The sequence below is a fragment of the Somniosus microcephalus genome, chromosome 2, assembly GCF_052327205.1.
Source record: "Somniosus microcephalus isolate GS21.2 chromosome 2, FLI_Smic_1.0, whole genome shotgun sequence".
Taxonomy (NCBI): Eukaryota; Metazoa; Chordata; class Chondrichthyes; order Squaliformes; family Somniosidae; genus Somniosus; species Somniosus microcephalus.
This window is the reverse complement of record NC_140988.1, coordinates 387,061,356-387,086,989: the sequence shown is the minus strand read 5'-3', so window position 1 is coordinate 387,086,989 and position 25,634 is coordinate 387,061,356. Positions and strand designations below refer to the sequence as shown.

At 55.1% G+C, this 25,634-nt stretch overlaps 1 protein-coding gene across 2 annotated transcripts; it reads right to left on the bottom strand.

The window, feature by feature from the left end:
* Window positions 1-1,142: 1,142 nt before the first annotated feature.
* On the bottom strand, window positions 1,143-25,544 carry c20h2orf81 (chromosome 20 C2orf81 homolog). 2 transcript variants are annotated; one of them, XM_085976427.1, is made up of 5 exons: window positions 25,304-25,544; window positions 22,425-22,634; window positions 9,106-9,306; window positions 4,046-4,883; window positions 1,143-1,489 (listed from the first exon to the last, which is right to left on the bottom strand). In XM_085976427.1, exons 1-4 carry the CDS (start codon window positions 25,535-25,537, stop codon window positions 4,077-4,079), a joined length of 1,452 nt encoding a protein of 483 aa, XP_085832553.1. In that variant the 5' UTR covers window positions 25,538-25,544; the 3' UTR covers window positions 1,143-1,489; window positions 4,046-4,076. The 2 variants fall into 2 exon arrangements, with proteins under 2 accessions (XP_085832553.1, XP_085832552.1); XM_085976426.1 differs by lacking the exon at window positions 1,143-1,489 and having other exon boundaries at window positions 3,912-4,883.
* Window positions 25,545-25,634: the final 90 nt, after the last annotated feature.

Genomic DNA, 25,634 nt, shown 5'->3' with positions numbered 1-25,634 from the left:
AGTCACGTCTGCGGCTGCAGAAACGCCTGTTTGCGCCCCTATCGAATCCCCTACCACTATTGCTCTTCCACTCTTCATCCTCACCCCCCTGTACAGCTGAGCCACCCGTGGTGCTGTGGACTTGTCCCTGGCTGCTCTCCCCAGAGGAACCATCGCCCTCACAAGTACTCAAGAGCTAAAAGCCGGTTAGCGAGTGAGATGCACTCGGGGAATTCCTCCCCTACCTGTCTGGTCCTCCTCTTCTGTTGGTGGTCACCCATTCCCTCTCTGCCTGCACACTCTTAAGCTGCGGGGTGACTCCTGAAACGTGCTATCCACGAAGTTCTCAGTCTCACAGATGCACTGAGTTGACTCCAGCCGCCGCTTAAGCTCTGAAACCCAGAGCTCGAGCTGCTGTAGCTGGCGACACTTCCCGCACACATGGTCGTTCAGGCCACGAGAAGCATCCAGGACTTCCCACATGGCACAGGATGTGAATTCCACGGGGCTGCCCTGCCCTGCCATGCCTTTGCATAAGAGACTATTAACTAGAAACACTTACCAGCTACTCACCAATCAGCTCATTCACTTGTGCCAACATCACTTTTTAATTCTGACGTCACTCTTTCCAATTCTGCCTTTGTTGAGTTGCTCCCGCTCAGGTCCGCTGCCCTCGGGCCTTCCTCTGCCGTGCTATTTATTTGCTCCGCCTTCGCTCTCACTCTGTTCCCTGCTGCCCCGTGATGTCATCCTTAATTTTTCTGTTTGAAGGCTTTGTCTAGCACCGCTGCTTCCGCTCCTCTCGTGCTCTTAAGAGCGCCATTGAGCCCGCTCCTCTCGCTGCTTGATGGGACAGTGTAGAGGGAGCTTTACTCTATCTAACCCGTGCTGTACCTGCCCTGGGAGTGTTTGATGGGACAGTGTAGAGGGAGCTTTACGCTGTATCTAACCCGTGCTGTACCTGCCCTGGGAGTGTTTGATGGGACAGTGTAGAGGGAGCTTTACTCTGTATCTAACCCGTGCTGTACCTGCCCTGGGAGTGTTTGATGGACAAATGTAAGAAATCACACAACACCAGGTTATAGTCCAACAGCTTTATTTGAAATCACAAGCTTTCGGAGCGCTGCTCCTTCTTCAGGTGAAGTGGAGAAATGCATATAAAGACACAGCTTATATAGTCAGAGAATCATGTCAGATGTTTACAGGTAACCTTTCCAACCGCGCAACAATCACCAGGCAGGAGTGTTCCCTCCCAGTCGGGGAACACTTCAGCAGTCAAGGACATTCAGCCTCCGATCTTCGGGTAAGCATTCTCCAAGGTGGCCTTCGAGACACACGACAACGCAAAATCGTCGAGCAGAAACTGATAGCCAAGTTCCGCACCCATGAGGACGGCCTTAACCGAGATCTTGGGTTCATGTCACGCTACATGTAACCCCACCTGATGCAGGGTCATCCAGACTCGAGTCGACATTGGCTTGTTCTCTCTACACAGATGCGGCCGGACCTGCTGTGATTTCCAGCCAAAAAAAAAAAAAAAAAAAAATGTTTTTTGTCTGTTTTTTTGTTTTTCATACAGACCCCAGCATCTGCAATATTTGACCCCTTGTGACCCCACCTCATTGTTCTTTGATGTAATGTTTCCCTGACTGACCTGTTTGGACACCATTCACACCTTTGACTGCTGTGATTATCTCTCTGCCGAGGTGCGATAAATGGCAGTTGGAAAGGTTACCTGTAAACGTCTGACATGATTCTCTGACTATATAAGCTGTGTCTTTATGCATTTCTCCACTTCACCTGAAGAAGGAGCAGCGCTCCGAAAGCTTGTGATTTCAAATAAAGCTGTTGGACTATAACCTGGTGTTGTGCGATTTCTTACATTTGTCCACCCCAGTCCAACTCCGGCATCTCCACACCAGTGTTTGATGGGACAGTGTAGAGGGAGCTTTACTCTGTATCTAACCCGTGCTGTACCTGCCCTGGGAGTGTTTGATGGGACAGTGTAGAGGGAGCTTTACTCTGTATCTAACCCCGTGCTGTACCTGCCCTGGGAGTGTTTGATGGGACAGTGTAGAGGGAGCTTAACTCTGTATCTAACCCGTGCTGTACCTGCCCTGGGAGTGTTTGATGGGACAGTGTAGAGGGAGCTTTACTCTGTATCTAACCCGTGCTGTACCTGCCCTGGGAGTGTCTGATGGGACAGTGTAGAGGGAGCTTTACTCTGTATCTAACCCGTGTTGTACCTGCCCCGGGAGTGTTTGACGGGACAGTGTAGAGGGAGCTTTACTCTGTATCTAGCCCGTGCTGTACCTGCCCCGGGAGTGTTTGATGGGACAGTGTAGAGGGAGCTTTACTCTGTATCTAACCCGTGCTGTTCCTGGTCCGGGAGTGTTTGATGGGACAGTGCAGAGGGAGCTTTCCTCTGTATCTAACCCGTGCTGTACCTGCCCTGGGAGTGTTTGATGGGGACAGTGTAGAGGGATCTTTACTCTGTATCTAACCTGTGCTATATCTGCCCTGGGAGTGTTTGATGGGACAGTGTAGAGGGAGCTTTACTCTGTATCTAACCCGTGCTGTACCTGCCCTGGGAGTGTTTGATGGTACAGTGTAGAGGGATCTTTACTCTGTATCTAACCTGTGCTGTACCTGCCCTGGGAGTGTTTGATGGGGCAGAGTAGGGGGAACTTTACTCTGTATCTAACCCGTGCTGTACCTGCCCCTGGAGTGTTTGATGGGACAGTGTAGGGGGAACTTTACTCTGTATCTAACCTGTGCTGTACCTGCCCTGGGAGTGTTTGATGGGGACAGTGTAGGGGGATCTTTACTCTGTATCTAACCTGTGCTATATCTGCCCTGGGAGTGTTTGGTGGGGCAGTGCAGAGAGAGTTTTACTCTGTATCTAACCTGTGCTGTACCTGAGACTGACACTAAGTGTTCCATTCCACTGCGCTAACATCCCTCACCCTGATGAACACAATAATCACAGAAAAGGATGAATTATTTTCCAGTCACGTGTGCTGCTGGGAGGAGCAGTCGTAGGCTTTGGTGGATCAGACTGGGGTGAGCACGGATTGTGTAACACAGTCTGCAGCCTCGGCCTCTCCTTGCTGCTATGTACCTCTGCAGATCGGTACAGAGGACTATACAGTACAGAGGACTCCAACTGTGTAGATGAGACAATCAGAATACAATGCACAGGGACCAGCTCTCTACACAAGGTGTGCGCTAGATCAATGTGCTGTTCACAGACACCAGGGATGTGGATGACAGTGTTCCCCAATACCCAAGGCCTGCTGGAATTTGGGTCCTGTGTTCCCAATGCCCCAGGGTCTGCTGGGATTTGGTTCCCAATACGCAGAGTCTGCTGGGATTTGGGTCCTGTGTTCTCAATGCCCCAGGGTCTGCTGGGATTTGGTTCCCAATACCCAGAGTCTGCTGGGATTTGGGCTCCCATGATTCCCAATACCCAGGGCCTGCTGGAATTTGTGTTTCTGTGTTCCCAATGTCCCAGGGCCTGCTGGGATTTGGGTTCCCAATAACCAGAGCCTGCTGGGATTTGTGTTCCTGTGATCCACGATACCCAGGGCCTGCTGGAATTTGGGATTTCTATGTTCCCAATGCCCCAGAGCCTGTGTTCCCCAATGCCTGCTGGGATTTGGTTTCTTGTGATCCCCAATGCCTGCCTGCTGGGATTATGTTCTGTTTAGAGAAACTCTACTGGAGGATGGAGAATTGTGTTCACCCACTGACAAATCCCATTGGCTGGGGACAGGATGCGAGTGACAGTCGTAAATGTGGCGGTGTAAAGGCGTTGGTAATAAGTGCGGTGTCGCTGGTGAAAGTGTCGCTACTAATATGTGACGATGCTAAATGTGAGCAGATTCCTTCCGGAACAGGCCTGCACCTATTACAAGAAGAGTTCAGGTGCCTTGTACAGAATTCTCTCCTTTATTTACTAGAGTTACAGATGTTAAGACACACCTGACGCAATGTCAAAGCAACTGAGTAAACCCACAGAGCAGAGAGGCAGCAAACAAGGACACACTGAGTACAGAATACTCACAGAAGGAAGAGGCTGTATTAGCCCGAGGGGCTCACTGTACCGTGCCTCTGGTCAGTTTTTCCACCGGGATGGGGGGGATGAGCAAGGTGTTGCAGATTGGTCTCAGTGTGCTCGGCTCCTCCTCGTACTTGGGATACCGGCCAGATTTGGAATCATTTCTGTCCTTTGTCCCGTCGGGGACGAACTCCATGAATTCTGGAGTGGTGGAGACAGCGCAGGAGTCACCCAGCTTCAGTCTCCGCGCTGCGGCGGGACCGCCGACTGGCCTGTTCGCGTTAGAGCTGTGAATGACCAGCTCCCTGCCCGCCGCTCGCTCCAGAGTTCCCAAACCCTCGCTGTTCTCGGGGTCTTTCTGCCGAACTCTCCTCGCATTGTACCTGACAGGGAGGGACCCTTTCCCAAAGTTGCCACTCCGGAATACCAAAGGTCTCATGGCCTGTCCAGCAAGCGGTCTGCGGCGCTCGGCCTCCAGATCCACATCAACCAGCTGGAACCGCGGCTGGACCTGCCGCCTGGGGAATCGGCTTGGCTTCAATCTCTGCACCGAGGTGACGTTTCCAAACTCATCAAAGGTCATGCTGTTGTTCAATGGCAGTCGGCTGTTCTGGATCTTCAGAACGTTCTGGAAATAGGACGACATCCAATAAACCTCGCAGGGAGACACGGGTGGCTCTTCAGGACAGGGCTCAGTGCCTTGTTGGAGGAACAGCTCCCTTTCCATCTTATCCAAAGACTTGGTAATGTTCTGCAGCTTGGCTGAACCTAGAGGTCCCTGATGGGGCTTAAACTTTGGTCTCTTCTTCGTGACTGTGGCGGGTGTTGGTGGTTCCCCAGGTTCCTGGGGTCAAAACACAAGGAGAAGAAGTTTATCAGGCTGGGGAAGGTTATCCCCTTTTAATAGGTTAACCCATCTACTCAACCCTGGAGTACTGTGTCCAATGCTGGGCACCACACGTTAGGTGGGACGTGAAGGGTGCAGAAGAACTTTACGAGAATGGTACCGGGGATGAGGGACTTCAGTTACGGGGATAGACTGGAGAAGCTGGGGTTGCTTTCCTCAGAGCAGAGAAGATTGAGAGGAGATTTGATAGAGGTGTTCAAGATCATGAAGGGTTTAGAGAGAATAAATAAAGAGAAACTGTTTCCAATGGCTGAAGGGTCAACAACCAGAGGCTACAGATTCAAGGTGATTGGCAAAAGAACCAGAGACGATGTGAGGAAAACTTTTTTACGCAGCGAGTGGTTAGGATTTGGAATGCACTGCCTGAAAGGGTGGTGGATACAGATTCAATAGTCGCCTTCAAAAGGGAGTTGGATAAATACTTGAAGGAGAAAAAACTGCAGGGCTATGGGGAGAGAGCGGGGGAGTGGGACTAACTGGATTGCTCTTCGAAAGAGCTGGCGCAGACTCAATGGGCCGAATGGCCTCCTTCTGGGCTGTACTATTCCATGATTCTATGATCTGTCCATCTCCTCATTGTACCCCTCAGTCACTCATCACTGTACCCCTCAATTCCTCATCACGGTACCCCTCAGTCCCACTCCACCACAGTCCTCAGTCCCTCATCACCGTCCCTGGAAGTCCCTCATCATTGTACCCAGTGTCAGCCGTGGCTCAGTGGGTGGCACTCTCGCCTCGGAGTCAGGAGGTTGTGGGTTCAAGTCCCACTCCAGAGACTGGAGCACAAAAATCTAGACTGGCACTGCACTATCGGAGGTGCTGTCTTTCGATGAGACATTAAACTGAGAGCCTGTCTACTCTCTCAGGTGGGGGTAAAAGATCCCGTGGCACTATTTCGCAGAAGAGCAGGGGAGTAACCTGGGTCCTGACCAATATTTACCCCTCAATCAACATCACTAAAAACTAATTCTCTGGTCATTATCTCACTGCTGTTTGTGGGAGCTTGCTGTGCACAAATTGGCTGCTGTGTTTCCTAAATTATAACAGTGACTACACTTCAAAAAGTACTTTGGCTGTAAAGCGCCTTGGGACGTCCGGTGGTCATGAAAAATGCAGTATAAATGCAAGTCTTTCTATTTTTAGTCACTCATCACCACACCTCTCATCCCCGCGCCCGAGTCCCTCGTCACCGCGCCCGAGTCCCTCGTCACCGCGTCCGAGTCCCTCGTCACCGCGCCCGAGTCCCTCGTCACCGCGCCCGAGTCCCTCGTCACCGCGTCCGAGTCCCTCGTCACCGCGCCCGAGTCCCTCGTCACCGCGCCAGAGTCCCTCGTCACCGCGCCAGAGTCCCTCGTCACCGCGTCCGAGTCCCTCGTCACCGCGCCCGAGTCCCTCGTCACCGCACCCGAGTCCCTCGTCACCGCGCCCGAGTCCTTCGTCACCGCGTCCGAGTCCCTCGTCACCGCGCCAGAGTCCCTCGTCACCGCGCCAGAGTCCCTCGTCACCGCGCCAGAGTCCCTCGTCACCGCGCCAGAGTCCCTCGTCACCGTAGATTAGCGTGTAAAGTTAAGGCACATGGGATTGGGGGCAAGGTATTGATTGGATAGAGAACTGGTTGGCAGACAGGAAGCAAAGAGTTGGAATAAACGGGTCTTTTTCCGAGTGGCAGGCAGTGACTAGTGGGGTACCGCAGGGATCGGTCCTTGGACCCCAGCTATTCACAATATATATTAATGATCTAGACGAGGGAATTGGAGGTAATATCTCCAAGTTTGCAGATGACACAAAGCTGGGTGGGCGTGTGTGCTGTGAGGAGGATGCCAAGAAACTCCAGGATGATTTGGACAGGTTGGGTGATTGGGCAGAAGCATGGCAGATGCACTATAATGTGGATAAATACGAGGTTATCCACTTTGGTGTCAAAAACAGGAAGGCAGATTATTATCTGAATGGCAATAGATTGGGAGAAGGGGAAGTGCAACGAGACCTGGGTGTTCTTGTGCACCAGTCGCTGAAGGTAAGCATGCAGGTGCAGCAGGTGGTTAAGAAGGCAAATGGTATGTTGGCCTTCGTAGCGAGAGGGTTCGAGTACAGGAACAAGGATATCTTGCTGCAGTTGTACAGGGCCTTGGTGAGACCACACCTTGAGTATTGTGTGCAGTTTTGGTCGCCTTATCTGAGGAAGGATGTTCTTGCCATGGAGGGAGTGCAGCGAAGATTCACCAGACTGATACCTGGGATGGCAGGAATGACGTATGAGGAGAGATTGGGACGATTGGGCTTGTACTCGCTGGAGTTTAGAAGAATGAGAGGGGATCTCATCGAAACTTATAAAATTCTAACAGGACTAGACAGACTAGATGCAGGAAGGATGTTCCCGATGGTCGGGGAGTCCAGAACCAGGGGTCATAGTCTAAGGATAAGGGGTAGGCCATTTAGGACAGAAATGAGGAGGAATTTCTTCACCCAGAGAGTGATGAACCTGTGGAATTCTCTACCACAGAAGGCAGTAGAGGCCAATACATTAAATATATTCAAGAAGGAGTTAGATATATTTCTTAAGGCTAAAGGGATCAAGGGGTATGGGGAGAAAGCAGGGACAGGGTACTGAATTTGGATGATCAGCCATGATAGCAATGAATGGCGGAGCAGGCTCGAGGGGCCGAATGGCCTACTCCTGCTCCTATCTTCTATGTTTCTATGTTTCTACGCACCGAGTCCCTCGTCACCGTACCCCTCAGTCCCTCGTCACCGTACCCCTCAGTCCCTCGTCACCGTACCCCTCAGTCCCTCGTCACCATACCCCAAGTCCCCGTCACCGTACCCCGAGTCCCTCGTCACCGTACCCCGAGTCCCCGTCACCGTACCCCGAGTCCCCCGTCATCGTACCCCGAGTCCCCGTCACCGTACCCAGAGTCCCTTGTCACCGTACCCCTCAGTCCCTCGTCACCGTACCGAGTCCCCGTCACCGTACCCCTCAGTCCCTCGTCACCGTACCCCTCATTCCCTCGTCACCGTACCCAGAGTCCCCCGTCACCGTACCCCGAGTCCCTCGTCACCATACCGAGTCCCCCGTCACCGTACCCCTCATTCCCTCGTCACCGTACCCCAATTCCCCCGTCACCGTACCCCGAGTCCCCCGTCACCGTACCCCGAGTCCCTCGTCACCGTACCCCGAGTCCCTCGTCACCGTACCCTGAGTATCCTGTCACCGTACCCCGAGTCCCTCGTCACCGTACCCTGAGTATCCTGTCACCGTACGCCGAGTCCCCCGTCACCGTACCCCTCAGTCCCTCGTCACCGTGCCCCGAGTCCCTCGTCACCGTGCCCCGAGTCCCCCGTCAGCATACCCCGAGTCCCCGTACCTCTCAGTCCCTCGTCACCGTACCCCGAGTCCCCCGTCACCGTACCCCTCAGTCCCTCGTCACCGTACCCCGAGTCCCCGTCACCATACCCCTCAGTCCCTCGTCACCGTACCCCGAGTCCCCCGTCACCGTACCCCGAGTCCCTCGTCACCGTACCCCTCAGTCCCTCGTCACTGTACCCCGAGTCCCCCGTCACCGTACCCCGAGTCCCCCGTCACCGTACCCCTCAGTCCCTCGTCACTGTACCCCGAGTCCCCCGTCACCGTACCCCGAGTCCCCCGTCACCGTACCCCTCAGTCCCTCGTCACCGTACCCCGAGTCCCCCGTCACCGTACCCCGAGTCCCCCGTCACCGTACCCCGAGTCCCCCGTCACCGTACCCCGAGTCCCCCGTCACCGTACCCCGAGTCCCTCGTCACCGTACCCCGAGTCCCCCGTCACCGTACCCCTCAGTCCCTCGTCACCGTACCCAGAGTCCCCCGTCACCGTACCCAGAGTCCCCCGTCACCGTACCCCGAGTCCCCCGTCACCGTACCCCGAGTCCCCCGTCACCGTACCCCGAGTCCCCCGTCACCGTACCCCGAGTCCCCCGTCACCGTACCCCTCAGTCCCTCGTCACCGTACCCCTCAGTCCCTCAGCACCGTACCCCTCAGTCCCTCAGCCCCTCATCACCGTACTCCGAGTCCCTCATCACCGCACCCCTCAGCCTCGAGATCCTTCCAGCCTGAATCTAGAAAAGCTCCACCTGTAACAACCAGTCAATTCACTCAGAGTTTTGCTCAGGTGAGCGTTACCTTTTCCGATTCCTGGTAATGCCCTGTTAGCTCTCTGGAGTGTGGGGACATGTCCTGCACCGTTTGGAGTCCTTGCTGATCGCTCCCATACTCCAGTCCAGCATCGTGAACAGCGGTGGTAGTTACAGTTTGGCTGCTAATCTCACTTCCGTCCTCCCCCGCAGGATAAAGCACGTCTCCAGGAGCTTCCTCTGATGATTCCTAATTCAAAACATAATTTGGTCATCAAAATCATTTCACGCTCGCAGTCCCAATCTGCGTCAGTTTATACAACTGTCAGTTGGCAGTCACTCTCCCCTCTGAGGTAGAAGGGCCTGGGTTCAAGTCCCACTCCAGAGTCTTGAGCTCATAATCCAGGCTGACACTTCACTGCAGTACTGAGGGAGCACTGCACTGTCGGAGGGGCGGTGCTGAGGGAGCGCCGCACTGCCGGAGGATCGGTACTGATGGCGCGCTGCACTGTCGGAGGGGCAGTACTGAGGGAGCACTGCACTGTCGGAGGGGCGGTGCTGAGGGAGCACCGCACTGTCGAAGGGTCAGTGCTGAGGGAGCACCGCACTGTCGAAGGGGCGGTACTGAGGGAGTGCTGCACTGTCGGAGGGGCGGTACTGAGGGAGTGCTGCACTGTCGGAGGGGCGGTACTGAGGGAGTGCTGCACTGTTGGAGGGGCGATACTGAGGGAGCGCTGCACTGTCGGAGGGGCGGTGCTGAGGGAGCACCACACTGTCGAAGGGTCAGTGCTGAGGGAGCACCGCACTGTCGAAGGGGCGGTACTGAGGGAGTGCTGCACTGTCGGAGGGGCGGTACTGAGGGAGTGCTGCACTGTTGGAGGGGCGATACTGAGGGAGCGCTGCACTGTTGGAGGGGCGGTACTGAGGGGGCGCCGCACTGTTGGAGGGGCAGTACTGAGGGAGTGCTACACTGTTGGAGGGGCAGTACTGAGGGAGCGCCGCACTGTCGGAGGGGCGGTACTGAGGGAGTGCGGGACTGTCGGAGGGGCAGTACTGAGGGAGCGCCGCACTGTCGGAGGGGCAGTACTGAGGCAGTGCTGCACTGTCGGAGGGGCAGTACTGAGGGAGCGCTGCACTGTCGGAGGGGCAGTACTAAGGGAGCGCCACACTGTCGGAGGAGCAGTACTGAGGGAGCGCCACACTGTTGGAGGGGCAGTACTAAGGGAGCGCCGCACTGTCGGAGGGGCAGTACTGAGGGAGTGCTGCACTGTCAGAGGAGCAGTACTGAGGGAGAACCGCACTGTCGGAGGGGCAGTACTGAGGGAGCGCTGCACTGTCGGAGGGGCGGTACTGAGGGAGCACTGCACTGTCGGAGGTGCGGTACTGAGGGAGAGCGCACTGTCGGAGGGGCAGTACTGAGGGAGAGCTGCACTATCAGAGGGGCAGTACTGACGGAGCGCCACACTGTCGGAACTGCCGTCTTTCGGATGAGATGTTAAACCGAGACCACGTTGCCCCTCAGGCGATATTCAAAGAAGAGCAGGGGAGTTGGCCCACCTAACATTTATCTCTCAACCAACGATATAAAACAGAGTCACTGGTCCTCGTTGTGGGATCTTCCTATGCACAAATTTGGCTGCTGCATTTGCCGACAAATAAGGGTAGCCACTGTCGGGGGTTTGTGAGGAGTGTTTCGGGGGTTTGTGAGCAGTGTGTCGGGGGTTTGTGAGCAGTGTGTCGGGGGTTTGTGAGCAGTGTGTCGGGGGTTTGTGAGCAGTGTGTCGGGGGTTTGTGAGCAGTGTGTCGGGGGTTTGTGAGCAGTGTGATGTGGATAGTATCCGACTGAAAACAAGGGCATATAAAGTAGCCAAATCTAGTGGGAGGATAGAAGATTGGGAAGCATTTAAAAGCCAGCAAACAATAACTAAAAGATTAATTAAGAAAGGGAAGATAGATTATGAAAGTAAACTAGCAAAAAATATAAAAACAGGTAGCAAGAGTTTCTACAGCTATATAAAAAGAAAAAGGGTGGCTAAAGTGAACGTTGGTCCCTTAGAGGATGGGACCAGGAAACTAGTGGTGGGGAACATGGAGATGGCAAAGACGCTGAACAAATATTTTGTATCAGTCTTTACAGTAGAGGACACTAAAAATATCCCAACACTGGACAAACAGGGGGCAATGGGGGGGCGGGGGGGTGGAGGAGCTAAACACGATTAAAATCACTAAGGAGATGGTACTCGGTAAAATAATGGGACTTAAGGCGGATAAATCCCCTGGACCTGATGGCCTACATCCTAGGGTCTTGAGAGAAGTGGCGGTAGGGATTGTGGATGCATTGGTGATTATTTTCCAAAACTCCCTGGAGTCAGGAAAGGTCCCGGCAGATTGGAAAACTGCTAATGTAACACCCTTATTGGAGAAATTATTATGGGGAATAAGGAAATGGCAGAACCGTTAAACAAATATTTTGTATCAATATTAACAACAGGAAACGCTGGAAATACTCAGCAGGCCAGGCAGCATCAGTGGAGAGAGAAACAGAGTTAACGTTTCAGGTCGATGACCTTTCGTCAGAACTGGAAAAAAAGCAGGAAATGGAAAGCAAGTTTGGGGGCTAGGAAAAGGGGGAGGAGATGAAAGAACAGAAGGGAAGGTCAGTGGTAGGATAGAAAGCCGGAGAGATAGAGAGACATTGAGAGACATTGAGAGATATTCAAGGCAAGGGGAGGTGGAAATGGGACAGGTTAGGGAACAAAGGATGGCTGGGGATGGGGTGTGAATTGCGCTGGCAGAATGAAGGACAGCGGAAGGGAGAGAAGAAAAAACAAAATGTGGATTAAAAAAAGAAAATATATATATGTGATAGGGGCCAAGGTTATGATCTGAAATTGTTGAACTCTGTGTTGAGTCCAGAGGGCTGTAAAGTGCCGAATCGAAAGATGAGGTGCTGTTCCTCGAGCTTACGCTGAGCTTCCGTGGAACAATGCGAGAGGCCGAGGATGGTGAGATTGGGTTGATTGGGCTTATACTCGCTGGAGTTTAGAAGAATGAGAGGGGATCGCATTGAAACTTATAAAATTCTAACAGGACTAGACAGACTAGATGCAGGAAGGATGTTCCCGATGGTCGGGGAGTCCAGAACCAGGGGTCACAGTCTAAGGATAAGGGGTAAGCCATTTAGGACAGAAATGAGGAGGAATTTCTTCACCCAGAGAGTGGTGAACCTGTGGAATTCTCTACCACAGAAGACAGTTGAGGCCAATTCATTAAATATATTCAAGAAGGAGTTGGATATATTTCTTAAGGCTAAAGGGATCAAGGGATATGGGGAGAAAGCAGGGACAGGGTACTGAATTTGGATGATCAGCCATGATCTCATTAAATGGCGGAACAGGCTCGAGGGGTGTGGTAAACCACTGTTGTTCACTTCACTGTTGTTCACTTCACTGTTGTTCACTCTTGCCCATTGTTGTACCTGTCTGTGCATGCCTCAGCTGGCTCCGCCCCTGGCTCCACCCACATGCCCTGGTATAAAGGCGGCTGCTCTGCAGTTCCCCAGACATTCAGGACCGGTCGACCACTAGAGGCATGCCTTCGTTCTTTAGCTAATAAAAGCCTGTTTGTTGCTCTCTTAACTTCCAGTCTTTCTCAGTAATTGATAGCGCATCAATTTTATTAGCTAAACTTTTTTTCAATGGAGCAAATCCTCAAACCAGCACGCCTGGAACTAGACCCTCAAGAGGCGGATTCATCTACCAAGTTCGCACACTGGCTGCGATGCTTCGAATTTTTCCTAGAAGCCTCCGTCGAAACTGTTCAAAACGATGGCGACAAACTAAGGGTTCTGACCTCCAAGGTGAACCACCAAGCTTATTCGCTCATCCAAGATGCGACAACCTACAAGGGTGCTCTCGACCTCCTTAAAGAACAGTACGCACGCCCGGTAAATGAGGCTTACGCCAGACACCTCCTGGGGTCCCGCAAACAGCAACCCGGGGAATCGATGGAGGTATACCTACGGGCGCTGAAGGTGCTCGGCCGGGCCTGCAAATGTAAAGAGGTGTCGGCCGTGGTGTACACGGAGGAACTTGTCCGGGACGCCTTCGTCGCGGGCCTCAGGTCCAACTACACCCGGCAGAGACTGTTGGAGCAGGGCGAACTCGACCTGAAGAAGGCCACGGCCCTCGCACTCTCGCTAGACGTGGCCCACCGGAATATGGACGCCTACTCCCTTGACCGCGCGGCCGCATCGTGGATGGCGCGGGCGCCGCCATCTGGGACACGGTAGGACCGCCACCCTGCGCCGGGCCACACCTGTCACATCCCGCCAACGGCCCAACTTCTGCAGCGATGTCCCGGGGCTCGAAGTGTTACTTCTGTGGTCAAGCCAAAGACCCCAGAGCTCGCTGCCCGGCGAAAAACGCTACTTGCTCTGGTTGTGGGAAGAAAGGGCACTACGCCAGCGTCTGCAAGGCTAAACCTACCCCGAACTCCAGCAGTGCCGCGTGTGGGCCGAGCGGGCCGCCATCTTGGACACCGCCATCTTGGACGCCATCTTGTACGCCTCCAGCCGCGTGTGGATCATGGGCGCCGCCATCTTGGACGCCATCTTGGACGCCTTCGACCATGGGTGATCCGTTCCGGCCGCCATTTTTGCAATGGGCCCCTGACTCACCCACTGCCTCACCTGATGACTGCAGCGACACGCCTGACCCTACGCTGGCCTCCGTTACACTGGACCAATCTAGACCTCACCAACTAGCCAGGTCCGTGATGGACATTAAGGTAAACGGCCGCGCCACGACCTGCCTTTTCGACCGCGGGAGCACGGAGAGCTTTATCCACCCCAACATGGTGCGGCGTTACTCTCTCCCGGTCCTGCCAGCACGCCACCGGGTCTCTATGGCCTCCAAGTCCCATTCAGCGGACGTCGGCGGCTACTGCGTGGTGACCCTTTCGGTGAGGGGCACAGAGTACAGAAACTTTAAACTGCTTGTCCTGCCCCATCTCTGCGCTGCCGTTCTACTGGGGTTGGATTTTCAGTGCCACCTTAAGAGTGTCACGATGGCGTACGGTGGACCCCTTCCCCCACTCACAGTCTGCAACCAGCAGTTTTCAAATTGCCCGCTGTGCACCTTTTGCAGCCTCTCCACGCTTAAAGTCACCCCCCCCCCGTTGTTCGCTAACCTCGCCCACGACTGCAAGCCCATCGCCACCAAAAGCAGGCGATACAGCGCTGGTGACAGAGTTTTTATTAAATCTGAGGTGGAGCGGCTCCTGAAGGAGGGGATTATTGAAGCTAGCACCAGCCCCTGGCGAGCCCAGGTTGTGGTCGTCAAGACCGGCGAGAAGCAGCGCCTGGTCGTTGACTACAGCCAAACAATAAATCGATATACCCAACTGGACGCATACCCCCTCTCCCGCATATCTGATATGGTCAATCAGATCGCACAATACCGCGTATTCTCCACCATTGACCTTAAGTCAGCATATCACCAACTCCCTATCCGCTATGAGGACCGCCAGTATACTGCCTTCGAGGCAAACGGCCGCCTCTACCACTTCCTTCGGGTTCCCTTCGGCGTCACCAACGGGGTCTCCGTTTTCCAAAGGGAGATGGACCGGATGGTCGACCAGAATGCGTTGCAGGCCACTTTTCCCTACCTGGACAATGTGACCATCTGCGGCCATGACCTGCAGGACCATGACGCCAACCTCGACAAATTCCTCCGCACTGCCCAACTCCTAAACCTTACGTATAACAAGGAGAAGTGCATATTCCGCACAACCCGCCTCGCTATCCTTGGCTGTGTTGTGGAACACGGAGTCATCAGCCCCGACCCCGACCGGATGCGTCCCCTTATGGACCTTCCCCTGCCCCACTGCCTCAAGGCCCTGAAGAGATGCCTGGGGTTTTTCTCCTACTACGCCCAGTGGGTCCCTAATTATGCGGACAAAGCCCGTCCACTTATCAAGTCCACCTCTTTTCCCCTGGCGGCAGAGGCCAGCTTAGCCTTCCACCATATCAAAGAAGACATTGCTAAAGCCACCATGCACGCGGTGGACGAGTCCATCCCTTTCCAGGTGGAGAGCGATGCGTCCGACTTTGCCCTGGCCACTACCCTTAACCAGGCGGGAAGGCCCGTGGCCTTCTTTTCACGAACCCTCCAAGGCTCCGAAATCAGACACTCCTCTGTCGAAAAGGAGGCCCAGGCCATTGTGGAAGCTGTGCGACATTGGAGGCATTACCTGGCCGGAAAACGATTCACCCTACTCACTGACCAGCGTTCAGTTGCTTTTATGTTTAATAACAAGCAGAGGGGCAAAATCAAAAACGACAAGATTTTGAGGTGGAGAATTGAACTTTCCACCTACAATTACGATATCTTGTACCGGCCCGGGAAACTCAATGAGCCCCCGGATGCTCTATCGCGAGGTACATGTGCCAACGCACAGGTTGATAGACTGCGGGCCCTCCACAATGACCTCTGCCACCCGGGGGTCACCAGGTTCTTCCATTTCATCAAGGCCCGCAACCTGCCTTACTCCATTGAGGAGGTCAGGACCATGACCAGGAACTGCCAAGTCTGCGCTGAGTGCAAACTGCACTTTTATAGACCAGACAGGGCTCACCTGATAAAAGCCACTCGCCCCTTCGAGCGTCTGAGCGTTGATTTTAAAGGGCCTCGCCCCTCATCCGACCGCAATGTGTACTTCCTCAACATTATTGATGAGTACTCTCGTTTCCCGTTCGCCATCCCCTGCCCGGACATGACCAGTGCCTCGGTCATTAAATGTCTGAACGACCTCTTCACCCTGTTCGGTTTCCCCAGCTATATCCATAGCGACCGGGGCTCATCGTTTATGAGCGACAAACTCCGTCAGTACCTGCTCGCTAGGGGTATTGCCACAAGCAGGACCACCAGTTACAACCCCCGGGGGAACGGACAGGTGGAAAGAGAGAATGTGACAGTTTGGAAGGCCGCCCTGCTAGCCTTAAAGTCTAGGGGCCTTCCGACCTCCCGCTGGCAGGAGGTGCTCCCCGATGCGCTCCACTCTATTCGGTCACTGCTCTGCACTGCCACTAACGCCACCCCTCATGAGAAAATGTTTGTCTTCCCAAGGAAGTCCACATCGGGGACATCGCTACTGCCATGGCTGACGTCCCCAGGGCCGGTCCTACTGAGAAGACACGTGAGGACCCATAAAACGGACCCCCTGGTCGAGAGGGTCGACCTCCTCCACGCCAACCCCCAGTATGCTTACATTGCGTACCCGGATGGGCGGGAGGTGTGATGAAATATTCCATTCATCACTGCCTGTGACTGTGGTCGGTTTCAGTGTCATTTCCCTTCCCCCAGTCCTCATTGTATTGTTTATTGGAATGTGCTGGAATGTGCTGTGTGTAGGGCTCCGCCCATACCTGGCCCCTTTTGTAAGCTAGCTCAGTCTGGCCTCAGTCTCCAGAAGGAAGATACCTCTCTCTCTTACGTGTTACTTTCTAAGTTAATAAAAGCCTTGTTTTGTTTCGCTAACATCGGGTCTCGGAATTATTGAGGCACATCAATTTTATTAACTTATTTTTCAACACTATGGATCAACTCCTGAAACCTGAACGTTTGGATTTGGATCAACATGCTCCGGACGCATCAGCACGCTTCGGACACTGGTTTGAGTGTATGGAATTCTTCCTGGACAATTCCACAGCCGTCAAAGACGCTACGGACGCTGCAAGGATGAGACTCGGAATTCTGCGGAATTGGGTAAGCCACCGGGTTTACCCCCTCATCCAAGACGCCGATACGTACCTGGCCGCCTGCGACATCTTAAAGGCGCATTACCAGCAGCCTACGAATGAGGTGTATGCTAGGCATCTGCTCGCTACTCGCGCACAGCGACCTGGGGAATCGGTGGAGGAGTTCCTAAGCACCCTGAAAATGCTTGGCAAAGACTGCAAGTGCCGAGATGTAAAAGCCGCAGTGTACACTGACGAGCTTGTTCGCGATGCCTTTATCACAGGCCTCAGCTCCACTTACATCCGGCAAAGACTGCTGGAAAAAACGGGGTTGGACCTGAAACAGGCTGCGGACACCGCGCGATCCCTGGATGTGGCCCAGAGAAACTCGGACGCCTACTCTTCAGCCCGCGCCATCCACGCCTCCACGTGTGCACCAAGGGCGCCGCCATCTTGGAAGGCATCTTCCCCGCCCGGCAGCCCGACACCGGCGGGGCCCCGCTCTCCCCCCAGAAGCCCTACGACAGCCGCGACGCGCCAGGGACCCAACTGCTACTTCTGCGGGCAGCCAAAACACACCAGAAACCTGTGCCCGGCGAAAGGCACCACCTGCTTTAAGTGCGGTAAGAAGGGGCACTTCGGGAAGGTGTGCAGAGGGAACCCCGCCGGAAAACCAACCGCCGGAAAACCCGCCACCGCCGCGTGTGCGCCGTGGGAGCGGCCACCTTGGACGCCATCTTGCCCGACCTCGTGGGGTCTGCCATCTTATGAGCAGACAGCGTGGACGCCATCTTGTATCGATCAGGGCCCTACAGTGGCATCGGTCACAGTGGACCAGACCAGGCCGCACCCGCTATCCAAATCAATGGTGGACATCGAGGTAAACGGGTGCCGGGTTAAATGTTTAATTGACAGTGGAAGCATGGAGAGTTTTATCCACCCTGAACTGGCACAACAACTCTCCCTAAAGGTGGTCCCTGCTCAGGGTACCATCTCTATGGCTGATAAAACCCAGACATCGACCATTCTGGGTTACTGCACGGTACAATTGGGCGTTAACGGGACTGTATACGATAATTTTAAAGTATTAATCATGAAGAACCTATGTGCGAGCGTGATCTTGGGCCTGGATTTCCAGTGCAACCACCAAAGCATCACGCTCAAGTACGGTGGGTCCCAGCCGCCCCTCACAGTGTGCGGTCTGGCTACCCTGAAGGTAAAGCCGCCTTCGCTATTCGCGAACCTTACCCCTAACTGCCGGCCAATAGCGACCAAAAGCAGGAGGTACAGCTGGGAGGACAGGCGGTTTATCGCGACCGAGGTAGACAGGCTCCTGAAAGAGCGCGTTATCGAACGCAGCAACAGCCCGTGGCGCGCCCAAGTGGTAGTGGTAAGGGGTAGCGAGAAGAAACGGATGGTGATCGACTATAGTCAAACGATCAACAGGTGCACCCAACTAGACGCCTACCCGCTACCCCGCATATCAGAAATGGTGAACCAAATCGCCCAATACCGGGTGTTCTCCACCATCGACCTCAAGTCAGCGTACCACCAGCTCCCTATCAGACCAGAGGACCGCCCGTACACCGCCTTCGAGGCGAACGGACGCCTCTACCAATTCCTCAGAGTCCCCTTTGGGGTGACGAATGGGGTCTCGGTCTTTCAGAGGGAGATGGACCGCATGGTCGATGACCACCACTTGCAGGCAACCTTCCCCTACCTCGACAACGTCACCATCTGCGGCCACAATCAGCAGGATCACGACTCGAACCTCGAGAGGTTCCTGGAAACCGCACAAAAACTCAACCTCACCTACAACGAGGACAAGTGCGTTTTCAACACCACGCGCCTCTGCATACTAGGCAGCGTGGTGGAGAATGGGGAAATCGGACCAGACCCCGACCGATTGCGCCCCCTACGGGAGCTGCCCCTGCCCAACACTCCCAAAGCCCTGAAAAGGTGCCTGGGGTTATTTTCTTATTATTCCCAATGGGTCCCCAACTACTCCGACAAAGCCCGCCCCCTCTTGAAAGCATCCTCTTTTCCGCTCTCTGCTGAGGCCCACGCCGCCTTCAAAAGCATTAAGCAGGATATTGAGCGGGCCACGCTACAGGCAGTGGACGAGAACACTCCATTTCAAGTGGAAAGTGATGCGTCTGACTTCGCCTTGGCGGCCACCCTCAACCAGGCGGGGCGGCCCGTAGCTTTCTTCTCGAGGACCCTCCAAGGGCCCGAGATCAGACACTCCTCCGTGGAAAAGGAGGCCCAAGCCATCGTGGAGGCAGTGCGCCACTGGCGCCACTACCTAGCCGGCAAACGCTTCACCCTACTTACCGACCAGCGGTCGGTAGCGTTTATGTTCAATAATAAACAGAGGGGGAAGATTAAAAATGATAAGATCCTTAGGTGGCGGATCGAGCTCTCCACCTTCGAGTACGACATCATTTACCGGCCAGGGGCCCTTAACGAATCCCCTGACGCCCTCTCACGAGGGATGTGTGCCAGCGCCACCGGGGATCGGCTACAGACCCTCCACAACGACCTCTGCCACCCAGGGGTCACGCGGCTGTTCCACTTCATAAAGTCCCGTAACTTACCCTACTCGATTGAGGAAGTTCGGTCTCTGACCAGGAACTGCCGCACTTGCGCTGAGTGCAAGCCTCGGTTCTACCGCCCAGATAGAGCCCACTTAATCAAAGCTACACGGCCCTTTGAGCGGCTCAGCTTAGATTTCAAGGGCCCCCTCCCGTCCGTCGACCGCAATGTTTACTTCCTGAACATTGTGGACGAATACTCCCGGTTCCCATTCGCCTTCCCCTGCCCAGACATGACCAGCGCCACGGTCATTAAATGCCTCAACAGCCTGTTCTGCCTGTTCGGTATGCCGAGCTACATCCATACGGATAGGGGGGCGTCCTTCATGAGTGAAGAGCTACGCCAGTACATGCTGTCCAAGGGGATCGCCACGAGCCATACCACCAGCTACAACCCCCGGGGTAACGGCCAAGTGGAGCGAGAGAACGGGACAGTATGGAAAGCAGTCACTCTAGCTCTAAGGACCAAGGGCCTCCCTATCTCCCGCTGGCAGGAAGTCCTCCCGGATGTGCTCCATTCGATACGGTCGCTATTGTGTACGGCCACTAATGCCACGCCTCATGAACGAATGTTTGTCTTTCCCCGGAAATCCACCTCAGGCGTATCCATGCCGTCATGGCTCTCCACCCCAGGTCCGGTACTCGTGCGAAGGCATGTGAGGGGCCACAAGACGGACCCTCTCGTGGAACCAGTACACCTACTCCACGCCAACCCCCAATACGCATATGTCCGGCACGCCGACGGAAGGGAGGACACCGTGTCCATAAAAGACGTCGCCCCAGCCGGCATCGACAACAACCACGGCAATAGCAGCAACAACGATCACAGCAACTCTTACCCACCCACTACTCTTTCATCACCCCCGGAAGAACATCGACCAACGGCACCCCCACCAACGACCCCTTCAACAACCCTGGCGGCACCCCCGGCAGAGACCCAGGAGGCTACCGGGGACACCCAGCCGACACCCGCGGCACCACAACAGCCACGTCGGTCGCAGAGGACTATCAAACCCCCGAACAGACTAAATCTATAGAAGGGGTGAATGTGATGAAATATTCCATTCATCACTGCCTGTGGCTGTGGTCGGTTTCAGTGTCATTTCCCTTCCCCAAGTCCTCATTGTATTGTTTATTGGAATGTGCTGGAATGTGCTGTGTGTAGGGCTCCGCCCATACCTGGCCCCTTTTGTAAGCTAGCTCAGTCTGGCCTCAGTCTCCAGAAGGAAGATACCTCTCTCTCTTACGTGTTACTTTCTAAGTTAATAAAAGCCTTGTTTTGTTTCGCTAACATCGGGTCTCGGAATTATTGAGGCACATCAGGAGGACACAGTCTCCATATGAGACCTCGCACCCTCAGGGGCCCCTGAAACCAACATCACCGCTACCCACAATGCACCGGCAGCAACGGACCCATACCTAACCCCTGTAGACGGCACGCCGTGGCCCCGTGACCCGCCATTGATCACCAACCAACTCAACACCCATGAGGACGACACGCCAGTGCTCCGGCCCACGTGGGACTCGGCGTCGGAAGCTGCACCACCTCAGCCGTCGCCACGACGATCACGGCGGCATACAAGACCCCCAGAAAGACTTAATTATACGAACTTTTAATACACTTCACCCCGTCGGACTCATTTTTAAGCAAGGGGTGAATGTGGTAAACCACTGTTGTTCACTTCACTGTTGTTCACTCTTGCCCATTGTTGTACCTGTCTGTGCATGCCTCAGCTGGCTCCGCCCCTGGCTCCACCCACATGCCCTGGTATAAAGGCGGCTGCTCTGCAGTTCCCCAGGCATTCAGGACCGTCGACCACTAGAGGCATGCCTTCGTTCTTTAGCTAATAAAAGCCCGTTTGTTACTCTCTTAACTTCCAGTCTTTCTCAGTAATTGATAGCGCATCAAGGGGCTGAATGGCCTACTCCTGCTCCTATCTTAACCAGAAACTTAACTAGACCAGCCACATAAATACTGTGGCTACAAGAGCAGGTCAGAGGCTGGGTATTCTGCAGCAAGTGTCTCACCTCCTGACTCCCCAAAGCCTTTCCACCATCTACAAGGCACAAGTCAGGAGTGTGATGGAATACTCTCCACTTGCCTGGATGAGTGCAGCTCCAACAACACTCAAGAAGCTCGACACCATCCAGGACAAAGCAGCCCGCTTGATTGGCACTCCATCCACCACCTTAAACATTCACTCCCTCCACCACCGGCGTACCGTGGTTGCAGTGTGCACCATCTACAAGATGCACTGCAGCAACTCGCCACGGCTTTTTCGACAGCACCTCCCAAACCCGCGACTTCAAGCACCTTGAAGGACAAGGGCAGCAGGCACATGGGAACACCACCTCCAAGCTCCCCTCCAAGTCACACACCATCCTGAGTTGGAAATATATCGCCATTCCTTCATCGTCGCTGGGTCAAAATCCTGGAACTCCCTCCCTAACAGCACTGTGGGAGTACCTTCACCACACGGACTGCAGCGGTTCAAGGCGGCGGCTCACCACCACCTTCTCAAGGGCAATTAGGGATGGGCAATAAATGCTGGCCTTGCCAGCGACGCCCACATCCCAGGAACAAATTTTAAAAAAAGAATTGGAGCAGAGAGGCTGGACGAGTGGTGGAGTTACCCTGAGTGTGATAGAACCAAGTGTCTTGCTAGGCCAGATGTGGGACTGGCGTCACATTTAGTCGAGTCCAAGTAAGGACGGCAGGTTCCGTTCCCTATTGGACATTAGTGATCCAGTCAGGGTTTTATGACAATCAGCTTCATGGTCACTTTTACTGACCAATCTTTTTACTGACTGAATATTCTCAAACCTGGGATTTGAACTCACGTTCTCTGGATTCTGAGTCCAGGCCTCTGGATTACAGGTCCAATAACATAACCACTACGCTACTGCACCCCGATGTAGTAAATATGGGAAAACAGATCACAGGCAGCAGTATTTAGTCCGCACACTGAAAATACATTGCAAACAGGTGAATGGCCTGTCGCTGAGCTGCGGTGTGGATCGGGACCTGTGCTCTACCTGTTTCTCCAGGGTTGGTGAAGATGGGGGCCTCATGACAGGCACCGAGCCCTGGGCCCAGGAGTCAGTGGGGATGGCAACAGGCTCCTCGTCTTCCTGCCACGATGGCTCCTGCATGACGTTGCTCTCGCCGTAGTCGCTCGTCAGGAACTGCCACTCGATAATCTGCAGGATGGCATCCTTGGCCTGAGCGATGGTGAACGGCAACATCTGAGGAAAAGACGCGGCACTGAAGCGGAATGTTACATCCAACCGTCGCTGCACGGCAACACTGAGACAATGGTGTCGGGAAGTCCAACTCCTTCCCACGTGGCACTGATAGTCTCCATAGATAACACCTTGACAAAATACGGGCCTGACCCGCCCTCCCCAAAACAGGGGGCCTATCCCACCCTCCCCAAAACAGGGGGCCTGTCCCACACTCCCCAAAACACGGGGCCTGTCCCAACCTCCCCAAAACAGGGTGCCTGTCCCACCCTCCCCAAAACACAGGGCCTGTCCCACCCTCCCCAAAACACGGGGCCTGTCCCACCCTCCCCAAAACAGGGTGCCTGTCCCACCCTCCCCAAAACACGGGGCCTGTCCCACACTCCCCAAAACACGGGGCCTGTCCCACCCTCCCCAAAACAGGGTGCCTGTCCCACCCTCCCCAAAACACGGGGCCTGTCCCACACTCCCCAAAACACGGGGCCTGTCCCACCCTCCCCAAAACACGGGGCCTGTCCCACACTCCCCAAAACACGGGGCCTGTCCCACCCTCCCCAAAACACGGGGCCTATCCCACCCTCCCCAAAACAGGGTGCCTGTCCCACCCTCCCCAAAACACGGGGCCTATCCCACCCTCCCCAAAACAGGGGGCCTGTCCTACCCTCCCCAAAACACGAGGCCTGTCCCACCCTCCCCAAAACACGGGGCCTATCCCACCCTCCCCAAAACACGGGGCCTGTCCCGCCCTCCCCAAAACACGGGGCCTATCCCACCCTCCCCAAAACACGGGGCCTGTCCCGCCCTTCCCAAAACAGGGGGCCTATCCCACCCTCCCCAAAACAGGGGGCCTGTCCCACCCTCCCCAAAACACGGGGCCTGTCCCACCCTCCCCAAAACACGAGGCCTGTCTCACCCTCCCCAAAACACGGGGCCTATCCCACCCTCCCCAAAACAGGGGGCCTATCCCACCCTCCCCAAAACAGGGGGCCTGTCCCACCCTCCCCAAAACACGGGGCCTGTCCCACCCTCCCCAAAACACGGGGCCTGTCCCACCCTCCCCAAAACACGGGGCCTGTCCCACCCTCCCCAAAACAGGGGGCCTGTCCCACACTCCCCAAAACACGGGGCCTGTCCCACCCTCCCCAAAACAGGGGGCCTGTCCCACACTCCCCAAAACACAGGGCCTGTCCCACCCTCCCCAAAACAGGGGGCCTGTCCCACCCTCCCCAAAGCACGGGGCCTGTCCCACACTCCCCAAAACACGGGGCCTGTCCCACCCTCCCCAAAACACAGGGCCTGTCCCACCCTCCCCAAAACACGGGGCCTGTCCCGCACTCCCCAAAACACGGGGCCTATCCCACCCTCCCCAAAACACGGGGCCCGTCCCACACGCCCCAAAACACGGGGCCCGTCCCAAAACAGGGGGCCTGTCCCACACTCCCCAAAACACGGGGCCTGTCCCACCCTCCCCAAAACACGGGGCCTGTCCCACCCTCCCCAAAACACGGGGCCTGTCCCACCCTCCCCAAAACACGGGGCCTGTCCCACCCTCCCCAAAACACGGGGCCTGTCCCACCCTCCCCAAAACACGGGGCCTGTCCCACCCTCCCCAAAACACGGGGCCTGTCCCACCCTCCCCAAAACACGGGGCCTATCCCACCCTCCCCAAAACAGGGGGCCTGTCCCACACTCCCCAAAACACGGGGCCTGTCCCACCCTCCCCAAAACACGGGGCCTGTCCCACCCTCCCCAAAACACGGGGCCTGTCCCACCCTCCCCAAAACACGGGGCCTATCCCACCCTCCCCAAAACACGGGGCCTATCCCACCCTCCCCAAAACACAGGGCCTGTCCCACACTCCCCAAAACAGGGTGCCTGTCCCACCCTCCCCAAAACACGGGGCCTGTCCCACCCTCCCCAAAACACGGGGCCTATCCCACCCTCCCCAAAACACGGGGCCTATCCCACCCTCCCCAAAACACGGGGCCTATCCCACACTCCCCAAAACACGGGGCCCGTCCCAAAACACGGGGCCCGTCCCACATGCCCCAAAACAAGATCCCATGTCCCTCTCCCTCAGGGTGATATCAGTACACTGACTGGTGTCTCTCAGTCCCTCTCCCAGGGAGATATCTGTACACTGACTGCTGTCTCTCAGTCCCTCTCTCTCAGGGAGCTATCTGTACACTGACTGGTGTCTCTCAGTCCCTCTCCCTCAGGGTGATATCTGTACACTGACTGGTGTCTCTCAGACCCTCTCCCTCAGTGAGATATCTGTACACTGACTGGTGTCTCTCAAGGTGATATCTGTACACTGACGGGTGTCTCTCAGTCCCTCTCTCTCTCAGGGTGATATCTGTACACTGACTGTGTGAAGTAGTTTGAACATAAGAACATAAGAAAGGGGAGCAGGATTAGGCCATTCGGCCCTTTGAGCCTGCTTCGCAAGAACGCATCGGTTATATCTGATCAGTTTTTTGACTTTCCATTTCTATAACCCGGTGTTTATCTTGGTGATGGTTTGATAGTTTGTCCAAACCCAGCCTGGCTCTGTCATGACATGCAGATCAAAGTGCAGCAACTAATCCACGGGCCTAGTCACACTGCGACCCTCACTAGCCCCTGTACTTGCCCTGTTCTATCGGTGCTGTAGAGCCACTGCTCGACTTTACCTGTTTTTCAGTGTAAATCCTGTAACAATCATCCAACACTTGGCTCATAATGTCCTCGATGATGTCCCCGACGTGGTTCTCACCATCTTCGACCGAGACCATGATGGTCCAGTCAGTTTCCGTGAGCCGACCGGGTACAATTTCCAGCTCAGTGGGCGGCTGCGGGGTGGTCGCTGCTGTGGTCAAGGTCCGGGACTTGTCTGACCGAGACTTTGGCCCCACGGATCGTGACATGATTCCCTGCATTTGAAAGAAAGAGAAGGCGGAGATCAGCTCCCCAAACATGCACCCTCCGCCTGGGCGCTCTCACACAGGCTGCTCAGATGCACGA